This window comes from Oncorhynchus mykiss, chromosome 26 (genome assembly GCF_013265735.2).
Source record: "Oncorhynchus mykiss isolate Arlee chromosome 26, USDA_OmykA_1.1, whole genome shotgun sequence".
Lineage (NCBI taxonomy): Eukaryota > Metazoa > Chordata > Actinopteri > Salmoniformes > Salmonidae > Oncorhynchus > Oncorhynchus mykiss.
The window spans coordinates 31,534,567-31,548,108 of record NC_048590.1 but is presented as its reverse complement, the minus strand read 5'-3'; the positions used below and the strand labels follow the sequence as shown (position 1 = coordinate 31,548,108).

The window sequence follows — 13,542 nt, the reverse complement described above, 5'->3', positions numbered from 1 at the left end:
TGATCTGGCATTGGATACTTAACTTTGATCTTTATAGACGCCACAGGTGTAAACATGCCCGGTGGCAGATGTCTGACAAGATGTGCTGAGCTGCAGTTTTCTTTTCTTCTGGGGACTCGTGTTCGATGTTCATTGTTCATCGGGACACAGGGTTTCCATTTATGTCACCATTTACATTCTCGCCCAAATTATAGCTTTATAATTGCTGTATTACATATGAACCAATATATCCATGTTTTCTAATGTGCTTTATCTACACCATTGTGTAAAGGTGTCAAAAATGCCCAGAGCAGGGTTTGGTTCATCGCACATATGGCAGAATGCACTTTTCATTGTATTGTACATCACACAGTCTCTCTCATCTATAGCAATACAAACCGAATGTTCTAGTCAACTGCTAGCCACCTATTCACAGCCAAAGAGCCATTACTGCCACAGTGTGATGTCATAAATCACAGCCGTAATGAAAAAGTTGGGGCGCAAATGAGCCAGTGTGGTGCTCAAACACTTTTAATTGTGTCTTTTGCAGTCGCAGTGATCCTATTGTGCTCCAAGTGAATTGCGCTTAAGAAATATGATTTCCACTTGGAATGGGCCAGAGTGTATAATGCTGTTATCCAAGATATATGTTTAATGTTGAACATTATAACTGATTATATAGGCCATATAATAAATACAATTTGATTTGATATAATATTTTCATGTCCACACCACATTTCTATGATATGCACAGGAGAAGTATTATTTCACAAGCCAATCCAGTAGAAAGGAAAAAACGATGTTGATTAAACATTTTCTCACAACTCTCAAGGCTTCTCTTTTGTTGTGATTGGATGTCGATGGAGCTGTGTCTCTCTCAGGTCTGAGTTCAGTCTGGGGTTAAATCCTGCTCTATGCGTTGAGTGTTTTATCTGATCATGGACCAGCACAGAGACATTCCCTCTCTCTCAGGCAGTGACACAAAGAACCCTGCGGTGTCCAGAGCTACTGATTAAATATTTATGCAGGTTTTATGAAGTGGTGATGCCGGCGCTCCATCTGAAGTGACGCACGCTGTATTCATCACTTCTTTGTCTCAGAGAGAAAAAGGGAAGAGGGGAAATAAACATCATCCGTTCTCTCCCCTCATCTGTAAGTGTAATGTGGTGAATATGGCTGGGCCTCCATCTGTCAGACGACAAGTGAATTTGATGATCTCGCTCTCTCTCTCTCTCTCTCTCTCTCTCTCTCTCTCTCTCTCTCTCTCTCAGGGTGATGACGTTCTGACAGTCATCAAAATGAAGGCTCAGTGGCCTGCCTGGCAACCCTTCAATGTGTGAGTAGTCCAACAGTAACCTCCTCTATCATCCCTCTCTCTCTCGCGCTCTCTCTCTGTTTCTTTCGCTCTCTCTTTGTCTAACTCACTCACACTTTCTCTTGGGGGATTGACCCATCCTGCAGCAACGTCCTTTTTCGTTCCTCTCTCTCCTTCCTGTATGCCACCCTCACCCTTCTTCTTCTCTCTCCTTTCTATATGCCACCCTCACCCTTCTTCTTCTCCCTCCTTTATGTATGCCATCCTCACTCTTATTCTTCTCCCTCCTTTCTGTATGCCATCCTCACTCTTCTTCTTCTCTCTCCTTTCTGTATGCCATCCTCACTCTTCTTCTTCTCTCTCCTTTCTGTATGCCATCCTCACCCTTCTTCTTCTCCCTCCTTTCTGTATGCCATCCTCACTCTTCTTCTCTCTTCTTTCTGTTTGCCACCCTCACCATTCTTCTTCTCACCCCTTCCATGTTTTCTCTCTTTTCACAAATGCATGAGTTACACCACACTGCAAGGTCTTCTTCATCGCTCATCAACTCACGTTGAATCATGCCTTGCCTCCCAAGCACACAAATGAGATATCACAACTTATTCATCCAAAGTTATGCACTCGACTTGTTATGCACTCGACTTAATCTCTTATTTAGGACAAAAACAAGGAACAAGTTAGCCCAGGTAGCGCAGAGAGAAGCATCCTCAATGTAAAAAACACTCTCACAGAGGATCTGAGTGTGAGACTCCAAAGAGAGCTTTCAAAGGCAGCCACAGCTAGGGACAGAGCCAATCAAATACACAGAGGGTAATTATCTCGCTATCTTGTTTATATGCCAGAAAATTAATTGTATCATAAAGTGGTTATGTAAATGCAGAGGAAATCAAATCAACTGGTTTAGGGGATGGGTGGTAGGAAAGGGAGGATGAGAGGAGGAGGTGGAGGTTCTTGCTTGTAGTGTGATGTGGAAATGCACACGTTCTGTTTGTACATTAGGTTTTCTTCCTTGAAAGTAGGGTGCAGAAATGGTTACGTGCGTATTTTCCTCCTACAATTGAAGGATGTTTCTTTTTATTCTTTAATATGAGTCTGTTGGGATTGCATGCGATTTTTGTTCATACGTGTTCGTACATGTTTTTGAACATGTTTATAAATGTTGTTTGTTCGTCTTTGTACATGTGATTCATAAAGTTTGTGTGTGCGTGCGTGTGTGTATGTGTGTGAATAAGTGAAGGGGGCTTATGTTACTGCACCTGTGTGTACGTGTATATGTATGTGTGTGGGTTAAGAGGGTGTGTGTTTTGATGATGATTGATAGAACTCCTGGAGGGGTTTTTCTCCATCAATGTTAATGGCCTCCAGGCTCCTGTGTATCAAGACATCAGGCTGACCTATACTACACAGCTGCCTGCCAATTAACAAACCCTCCTACCCTGCCTTTGAAGAACAGGAAGAGGGAGAAAAAAATAAACAGAGAGAGAGAGAGCAAGAGAGAGAGAAATAGACGTTGATTAATTATCAGTGGTTAGACAACCAGCTCTTTATCACGTCTGAAGGATCCAAGGGATTAGTGTTGGGTTCGGAAGCATTTGGAAGAACCATCATAATGGGACCACATGTAACCACATATTTATTTACCGGTCTCTCTATGCATCTTCCTTTCTGGTGCCTTTGTTCCCCATTATATCACTTGTACTGATTACGAACTAAAGTGGTCATCTTGAGAGAGATGTGGTGGCTGGAGCAAAGGAAAGGGAGAGAGAGTCAGAGGAGGGTGGAGAGGGAGCGAGGGAGGTGGGTGAGCGGAGGGGTGCAGATATGACAGCCATTATTACACACAGCAGAGCTACAGCAGTCTGTCTCCTGAGACTCATAACATGTTCAAGGGAGAGGAAGAGAGAGAGAGAGAGAAAGAGAGAAATTAGCCAAAATAGGGAACGATGGACACAGAGAGAGCAACAGAGAAGGAGATGTGGTCAGAGAGAGTGAGGGAGGAAGAGAAAGTAATGGATGGATGAATAGATTTCCACCAGAGCCGTCTCCAACCAACCAACCGCTCCACGCCGCCACACCAAGGTCAGCATTATGGTGTTCACGGATTTACGAGGCTTGCTGGACCTATCGTTGAGGGAAGCTCGCCTAATTAAAAACACTGCGGCGCACTGATTAAATTACCCCCTGCCCGCCTCATTTGCATACACGCCAGGGGATTAGCCGGGCTGGACTTGGAAGGAATCAATTTCCTTTGTGTTGTGTTCACGTTCCTCCTACTTCCCTTTGGCCGTGTTTTATTGACGTGTAAACACATCATTCTCCCTGCCTGTCGTTTTCACAATGTCCTTTTAAATGACATGTTTGCTTTTGCCCTCCCCGGCTGGATTGATGAGGAGTACATTTTACACAGTAAACTGGAGACTCAGGGGCGCTGCAGCTCCTTTCCCCTTTGAGTTTGAGGTCTGTGTCTGTCTGTCTGTCTGTCTGTCTGTCTGTCTGTCTGTCTGTCTGTCTGTGCGTGCGTCGTAGGTAAACCACGTTTGAGAGGATGTCTGGTTTCATCTGGTTTCCCTCTCAGTCCCACTGGTCTACCTGCACTTCTAGATAACCTGACATAATTCGCTTCAATGTTTCTCTGGGAATATCTCTATCTCACGCATACACCTGTCCCCTGTACACACGCATGCACGCGTCCGAGCACACACACACACATGCACACACACACACACACACCACTCGTATGGTCAGGTGCTACGAGAGGGACCTTGGAAAAATACAATTGGCTCAGAACAGGGCAGCACGGCTGGCCCTTAAATGTACACAGGGAGCTAACATTAATAATATGTACGTAAATCTCTCATGGCTCAAAGTGGAGGAGAGATTGACTTCATCACTACTTGTTTTTGTAAGAAGTGTTGACACACACACAGTTAACACAGCTGTTCTATAATATACTATTTATTCAACTGTGCGACCAAGACACTATCCACTTTATATTTGTAACACAGTCATACTTGACATAGCACATTAATCATGAATACTGTATATCCTATTGTGTAGATATCAGTCTTATTACTATGCATATGACTTCCTCTAATGACTTGTTCATTTTCATTGACCTCTGATGAATATTGTTTGATATTGTAATTCCATGTTGAGGGGCCAGCACGCAAGTATTTCACTGCACCTTTTATACCTGCTGCCAACTGTGTATGTGACAAATAACATTTCATTTGACACACACACAACAACGGTGTCACACAATGTGTTAGTGACACAGAGAGAGCAATCTGCTGTAGGAATCTTCGTCGCTGGGTGGTGTTCTCTGTCACTGTCACAGTACAGAGCCATCCCTCTCTCAAACACACATTCGGACATGAAGGCAAGCATGCACACACACCCTCCAGAGTCCTAATGTACTCAGACGGTCCCCACAGAAGACAGCCTACACCCCTCATTTTCTCACCATCTTCCTCTCTTTGTTCTGCTCTATCTGACCCCACTCACACACCTCTCTCTCTCTCAGAACAGGAATGGCTCTGCCTGTGACAGCTACAGTTACCTCCATGATGTCCAGTAGTGAGTCCCTCGTCTTTTTAAAGCACACTATACGTCTCATCAGACCCTTTCTAAAGACAGCAGGACTACCCCAGCTCCCTGAGGCTTCCAGTTGATTAGCACTGTGCTGACAGACAGACAGAAACAGAGAAATAAGGGGTTGTCAATGAAAACACAGCTCTTAATGAGCTAAAGGGTTTGTCTTTGTCACTCAGAGACAGCGTGTTTCCTGGGGATGTGGGTGGTGGGAAAAATGGAGGGAGGGACAGTGTCACTGAAGAGAGAAGGAAAAAAGGGAATTAGAGAGAGAGTCTAATCAGATATACTGTATACCCATTACAGGATATCTATCCAACTGTCCCAATAGGTGATGGACCGTGATGTTCACTGTACTTAGACTTGAACAGATTAAAGGATAAACATTTGAAAGTTGAGATCTGGGCTCTTCGCTGGCCATGGCAGAACACTGACATACAGTGCCTTGCGAAAGTATTCGGCCCCCTTGAACTTTGCGACCTTTTGCCACATTTCAGGCTTCAAACATAAAGATATAAAACTGTATTTTTTTGTGAAGAATCAACAACAAGTGGGACACAATCATGAAGTGGAACGACATTTATTGGATATTTCAAACTTTTTTAACAAATCAAAAACTGAAAAATTGGGCGTGCAAAATTATTCAGCCCCTTTACTTTCAGTGCAGCAAACTCTCTCCAAAAGTTCAGTGAGGTTCTCTGAATGATTCAATGTTGACCTAAATGACTAATGATGATAAATACAATCCACCTGTGTGTAATCAAGTCTCCCTATGAATGCACCTGCACTGTGATAGTCTCAGAGGTCCGTTAAAAGCGCAGAGAGCATCATGAAGAACAAGGAACACACCAGGCAGGTCCGAGATACTGTTGTGAAGAAGTTTAAAGCCGGATTTGGATACAAAAAGATTTCCCAAGCTTTAAACATCCCAAGGAGCACTGTGCAAGCGATAATATTGAAATGGAAGGAGTATCAGACCACTGCAAATCTAACAAGACCTGGCCGTCCCTCTAAACTTTCAGCTCATACAAGAAGAAGACTGATCAGAGATGCAGCCAAGAGGCCCATGATCACTCTGAATGAACTGCAGAGATCTACAGCTGAGGTGGGAGACTCTGTCCATAGGACAACAATCAGTCGTATATTGCACAAATCTGGCCTTTATGGAAGAGTGGCAAGAAGAAAGCCATTTCTTAAAGATATCCATCAAAAGTGTCGTTTAAAGTTTGCCACAAGCCACCTGGGAGACACACCAAACATGTGGAAGAAGGTGCTCTGGTCAGATGAAACCAAAATTGAACTTTTTGGCAACAATGCAAAACGTTATGTTTGGCGTAAAAGCAACACAGCTGAACACACCATCCCCACTGTCAAACATGGTGGTGACAGCATCATGGTTTGGGCCTGCTTTTCTTCAGGAGGGACAGGGAAGATGGTTAAAATTGATGGGAAGATGGATGGAGCCAAATACAGGACCATTCTGGAAGAACACCTGATGGAGTCTGCAAAAGACCTGAGACTGGGACGGAGATTTGTCTTCCAACAAGACAATGATCCAAAACATTAAGCAAAATCTACAATGGAATGGTTAAAAAATAAACATATCCAGGTGTTAGAATGGCCAAGTCAAAGTCCAGACCTGAATCCAATCGAGAATCTGTGGAAAGAACTGAAAACTGCTGTTCACAAATGCTCTCCATCCAACCTCACTGAGCTCGAGCTGTTTTGCAAGGAGGAATGGGAAAAAATGTCAGTCTCTCGATGTGCAAAACTGATAGAGACATACCCCAAGCGACTTACAGCTGTAATCGCAGCAAAAGGTGGCGCTACAAAGTATTAACTTAAGGGGGCTGAATAATTTTGCACGCCCAATTTTTCAGTTTTTGATTTGTTAAAAAAGTTCGAAATATCCAATAAATGTCGTTCCACTTCATGATTGTGTCCCACTTGTTGTTGATTCTTCACAAAAAAATACAGTTTTATATCTTTATGTTTGAAGCCTGAAAGGGTGGCAAAAAGGTCGCAAAGTTCAAGGGGGCCGAATACTTTCGCAAGGCACTGTATCTGTCTTTTCTGAGACAACCGCAACTCTTCAGTGAAGAGCACTTTTTTCCAGTCCTGTCTGGTCCAGCGACGGTGGTTTTGTGCCCATAGGCTACATTGTTGCCGGGGATGTCTGGTGAGGACCTGTCTTTCAACAGACCTACAAGCCCTCAGTCCAGCCGTTCACGCAGATAAGCAGGGACCCTGGACATCTTTCTTTTGGTGTTTTTCAGAGTCCGTAGAAAGGCCTCTTTAGTGTCCTAAGTTTTCATAACTGTGACCTTAATTGCCTACCATCTGTAAGCTGTTAGTGTCTTAACGACCGTTCCACAGGATGCATGTTCATTAATTGTTTATGGTTCTTTGAACAAGCATGGGAAACAGTGTTTAAACCTTTTACAGATCTGTGAAGTTATTTGGATTTTTACTAATTAACTTTGAAAGACAAGGTCCTGAAAAAGGGATGTTTCTTTTTTTGCTGAGTTTAGAACCATAGAGTATATCATATTTCCCAGCATGCTCTATTGCATGGTGATTTTCAGAACTGTTTATTTTAATGTGTTTTTGCATGGACATTGATTGATTGATAAATGCTATGCTACACAAAGATAAATAACGTACATTTTTTGTAAACTAAACCAATTTATTAATAATTTGACTCATTGCACCCATTACTGAGATGGTTGTTCCAGTTTAGACCATTGAGGTAGTATCAGTTGTCCATCTTCCCTACCATGGCAGTCATTCTCAATGCAAATTGCGGGTGATAAAAACATCCATTTGTTGGATATCCTAACTCTGACTGGATTCCAATAGGAATTGAACATCACTTTGCAAGCCAACATAATGTGACTTGCAAGCCTGATGTGGCCTGTAAACCAGGAGTTTTCTAATAACACTGTTTTTGGGTATAACATGGCCCTCAATGAAAGGTGTTATGATATACTGTATGGTTCTACATAGCACCTTCTAAAACTGTACGGAAGCTCAATTGTCACCTGAAACAATTATCCCTCCTGCTATTCTCCTGTCACTGTTCTGTTCTTCATCTGCCGATAAATCCATCAGATTTTCTATCACCACACACACCTCAGCCCTGTCCAGTCCTGTCCTGTCCTCACATACACAGTAATAATCACCTCTAAGGCTGTGTAAGAGCTCTAATCCTCTGGGAACACACTGGCTGCCAGCCGTCCCCTCTTCCCCCTCACCGTGTGTCACCACGTCCCTTTGCTCAGCTCAGCTTTGCTGGAGGCCTTAGGTTTATTTCTGACAGCCACATTGGACCCAACACAAAGCCAACTTGTACAGTGCCTTGCGAAAGTATTCGGCCCCCTTGAACTTTGCGACCTTTTGCCACATTTCAGGCTTCAAACATAAAGATATAAAACTGTACTTTTTTGTGAAGAATCAACAACAAGTGGGACACAATCATGAAGTGGAACGACATTTATTGGATATTTCAAACTTTTTTAACAAATCAAAAACTGAAAAATTGGGCGTGCAAAATTATTCAGCCCCCTTAAGTTAATACTTTGTAGCCCCACCTTTTGCTGCGATTACAGCTTTAAGTCGCTTGGGGTATGTCTCTATCAGTTTTGCACATCAAGAGACTGATTTTTTTTCCCATTCCTCCTTGCAAAACAGCTCGAGCTCAGTGAGGTTGGATGGAGAGCATTTGTGAACAGCAGTTTTCAGTTCTTTCCACAGATTCTCGATTGGATTCAGGTATGGACTTTGACTTGGCCATTCTAACACCTGGATATGTTTATTTTTGAACCATTCCATTGTAGATTTTGCTTTATGTTTTGGATCATTGTCTTGTTGGAAGACAAATCTCCGTCCCAGTCTCAGGTCTTTTGCAGACTCCATCAGGTTTTCTTCCAGAATGGTCCTGTATTTGGCTCCATCCATCTTCCCATCAATTTTAACCATCTTCCCTGTCCCTGCTAAAGAAAAGCAGGCCCAAACCATGATGCTGCCACCACCATGTTTGACAGTGGGGATGGTGTGTTCAGCTGTGTTGCTTTTACGCCAAACATAACGTTTTGCATTGTTGCCAAAAAGTTCAATTTTGGTTTCATCTGACCAGAGCACCTTCTTCCACATGTTTGGTGTGTCTCCCAGGTGGCTTGTGGCAAACTTTAAACAACACTTTTTATGGATATCTTTAAGAAATGGCTTTCTTCTTGCCACTCTTCCATAAAGGCCAGATTTGTGCAATATATGACTGATTGTTGTCCTATGGACAGAGTCTCCCACCTCAGCTGTAGATCTCTGCAGTTCATCCAGAGTGATCATGGGCCTCTCTGCTGCATCTCTGATCAGTCTTCTCCTTGTATGAGCTGAAAGTTTAGAGGGACGGCTAGGACTTGGTAGATTTGCAGTGGTCTGATACTCCTTCCATTTCAATATTATCGCTTGCACAGTGCTCCTTGGGATGTTTAAAGCTTGGGAAATCTTTTTTTTATCCAAATCCGGCTTTAAACTTCTTCACAACAGTATCTCGGACCTGCCTGGTGTGTTCCTTGTTCTTCATGATGCTCTCTGCGCTTTTAACGGACCTCTGAGACTATCACAGTGCAGGTGCATTTATACGGAGACTTGATTACACACAGGTGGATTGTATTTATCATCATTAGTCATTTAGGTCAACATTGGATCATTCAGAGATCCTCACTGAACTTCTGGAGAGAGTTTGCTGCAATGAAAGTAAAGGGGCTGAATAATTTTGCACGCCCAATTTTTCAGTTTTTGATTTGTTAAAAAAGTTTGAAATATCCAATAAATGTCGTTCCACTTCATGATTGTGTCCCACTTGTTGTTGATTCTTCACAAAAAAATACAGTTTTATATCTTTATGTTTGAAGCCTGAAATGTGGCAAAAGGTCGCAAAGTTCAAGGGAGCCGAATACTTTCGCACGGCACTGTAATTGACAGGGTGGCAGGAGAGATAGGGTTTAGGAGGGTGTACGAGGGTGGGAGGTATCTATCAACCCCTGATAAACGTTCATTATAAGTGCTGTGGTTTGGTACTAGGAAAAAGTATTTCTGAACAGATATTTGTGCATTATTGTGCTTGTGACTGTCTGTGAACTAGCGCACACATCTCTTTGGGTGTGTGTGATCTCTCATCACAACATTATCTGTTGCACACACGCACACGCACACACACACACACACAAACACACACACAAACACACACACAGCTATCTTCCACCAGTAAAGTGTTTAGGGGTGTTTATTACTCTTTACCTCTGGCTGGCGGCTCTGTGTTGAACTGTTGTAGGGGGTGAGCTGGATGTGCAGGGCATGCCTGAGGCAGCAAAGAAACTTCTCTACATCTCTGTGGACTTAAGTACCGCTTCTATCATCCTTTCCTCATATAGTCATCATCTCCCTTTCCTTGCTATCCCTCTTTCGCTTTTTCATGCTTTTTAGGGACTTCAGTCAGTATTTCTGTTCTCTCTCTTCTCTCTTCTACTTTTCATATTTAGTCATTTAACAGGCACCCTTATCCAGAGTGACTTGCAATCAGTGCATTGATCAACTAAAGGTAGGTAAAACATCACATATCACAGTTATTGCAATTGTGACTTTCTTCAAAATAGTCCCTTCTCTCTGTCCTCCAGTCGTGCTGCCCCGTCAGCTGAGTTCTCAGTGGACCGTACCCGTCACCTGATGTCCTTCCTCACCATGCTGGGGCCCAGCCCTGACTGGAACGTGGGGCTGTCTGCAGAGGACCTCTGCACCAAGGAGTGTGGTTGGGCCCAGAGGGTTGTCCAGGATATGATCCCCTGGGATGCAGGCACCGACAATGGGGTCACCTATGAGGTCAGTGACCCCCTCAAAATGTCACAACTACACGCTCTAATCTTCACACTCTCTCTACCACAGTGATTCTAACCATAACCCTGGAGCGCAAGCCCCAGACATCACTCACACCACCTACTGTATAAAATAACACTTCTTATAGGGCTGGGAGTTCCCAGGGTCCTCACGATACCATATTATCACGATACTTAGGTGCCATTATGATATCTATTGCGATTCTTACTATTCGATACTGCAATGCGATGTTCCAAACATACGTCTGCTGCAGAGGGACAAGAGAGAGCCATGACAAAACGACTTTTGATCAGTCATGGAAATAAATGTGCTGAAAACAAATTGGCTCAGTATTTAAAAAGAAGATGGAGAACAAGCTATGAAGGAAAAATACTGGAATTTTGGTGCCTGTACAGCCGACTAGCACAAAAATAATATTAAGATATTGTCAAAACGTATATACACCGAGTGGACAAAACATTAGGAACACCTTTCTATTATTGCGTTGCACCTACTTTTTCCCTCAGAACTGCCTCAATTCAACGGGGCATGGACTCCACAAGGGGCATGGACTCCACAAGGGGCATGGACTCCACAAGGTGTCGAAAGCTTCCTACATTTGTGTCAAGTTGGCTGGAGGTCCTTTGGGTGGTGGACGATTGTTGATATACATGGGAAACTGTTGAGCGTGAAAAGCCCAGCAGCATTGCAGTTCCTGCCACTGTCACGGCCGTCCTCCTCTTCATCTGAAGAGGAGAGGCGAGATGGATCTGAGGACCAATACGCAGCGTGGTAAGTGTCCATGGTGAATCTTTAATAAAGAAAGACTGAACACTATACAAAAGAGTAACAATAAACCAAATACGACCGTGAAGCTACAAAATGAGACCTGTGCTGACACAAGCCACTAACATAGACAATCACCCACAAACACAGTGCAACCCAGGCTACCTAAGTATGATTCTCAATCAGAGACAACTAATGACACCTGCCTCTGATTGAGAACCATACTAGGCCGAAAACATAGAAATGCCCCAAAACATAGAAAAACAAACATAGACTGCCCACCCAACTCACGCCCTGACCATACTAAATAAATACAAAACAACGGAAATAGAGGTCAGAACGTGACAGCCACATTCAAACCGGTGCGGCAGGCACCTACTACCACACCCCGTTCAAAGGCACTTAAATATTTGGTCTTTTCCATTTACCTTCTGAATGGCACACATACACAATCCATGTCTCAAGGCTTAAAAAAATCCTTATTTAACCTGTCTCCTCCACTTCATCTAAACTGATTGAAGTGGATTGAACAAGTGACATCAATAAGGTACTATAGCTTTCACCAAGATTCACCTGGGCAGTCTGTCATGGAAGAGCAGGTGTTCCTAATGTTTTGTACACTCCGTATATATGTCAATATATTATTTTCCATATGGACAGACTGGTTGAGGAGAGTCTATGACTGCGCTGTGCTGTGTGAGCTCACAGACAGACCTTTGGCTGATCCCTGGGAGTTCACAGACGAACCTGTTGAACTGTTACTCCCCTGTTTGATTTGGCTCGCCCCAACAATGACCTTACTCATATCAAATGTCTGGAGCCTCAGACATACTTACGGTGTACTTGGGTGGAAGAAAGAACACGTTGTGTAAGAACCGGTCAAGAGTTATGAAATGAGGTTGTAGAGTGTTTTATTGTTGAACGGTGTCTAGTGGTCTCTGTTGTTTCAGGAAGCCTGAAGTTGACGTTTGGAGTTGTTAAAACAGCTCCTGGTAACCTCCTGTGGTGTTCTCTCTCACTGTGTGACTCTGCTCTCCACTGGGGTGAAACAGTAGGATATTTGTAGTGATATAGCAACCACATTCTGTACATTGTAATTGAATCAGAAGTTCACAGGTGTGAAAGATGTTGATCACCATAACACAACAGCACTTTTACGAAGTGACATGTCAACCCTTCATGTTCAGACTAGTGGATGGCTTGTTTTACAGTGTTGTGCCTTCAGAAGCCCTGTGGCTGTGTTTGCTGTGTTAGCCCCCTGCTAGCAGACGTTTGCTGCAGACTAATGACAACAGTTTCACCACATAACCCCATAACTCACAGTGTCCCTGACCAAGATCGATGGATTCATGTTGTTTTAGTGGATGTGGCTTTGTGACTTGTATAATCTAGGTTTGCCAGTCTTAGGAGGCCGTATATGTTTTGTGCTGGGACGAGACTTTATTATAGATGTGTTGTATACCTCCATAGTGCACATGAAGAGACCTATTGCAACCTTTCAAGGTTATCTGCAAATACATATTTCATCACTGACATCATGACACTGTTCCTCAATACTACAATGGAACACATATTGACATGAAAAGCAAAGTCATGTATCTATGTTGACTCTTCATTTGTGTGTGTGTGTGTGTTCTGACCTCCAGTCTCCCAACAAGCCCACAGTCCCTCAGGAGAAGATCCGCCCCCTGACTAGCCTGGACCACCCTCAGAGCCCCTTCTACGACCCTGAGGGGGGCGCCATCACCCCCGTGGCCAGGGTAGTTGTGGAGCGCATCGCCCGAAAGGTCTGTTCATCCAATCATCTCTCTCCATTTCTTCCATTCCTTTGGCTGCTATATCTCTCCCACTTTTGTTGCCTCGATCCTCTTTCTTTGCTCACTTCACTTCCTATTTCCATCCTCTTTCTGTCTCATGCTCTACTCACTCCTCATGTTCTTTCCCTCCAGCTGTCACCAACACAACCTGATTTCATGCACGTCAAGGCATGTTTGAGGTTC

The 13,542-nt window shown here is 43.5% G+C and overlaps 1 protein-coding gene across 2 annotated transcripts in view; it reads left to right on the top strand.

The window, feature by feature from the left end:
• LOC110506631 (spondin-1) overlaps positions 1–13,542 on the top strand; it is a 141,417-nt gene that overhangs the window by 112,831 nt on the left and 15,044 nt on the right. The window contains exons 7-9 of one of the 2 annotated variants that reach the window (XM_036963481.1): positions 1,251–1,315; positions 10,540–10,762; positions 13,189–13,329. In XM_036963481.1, coding sequence (XP_036819376.1) covers positions 1,251–1,315; positions 10,540–10,762; positions 13,189–13,329 — 429 coding nt within the window. The remainder of the gene's footprint in view (positions 1–1,250; positions 1,316–10,539; positions 10,763–13,188; positions 13,330–13,542) is intronic. The other variant, XM_036963482.1, reaches the window with a different exon arrangement.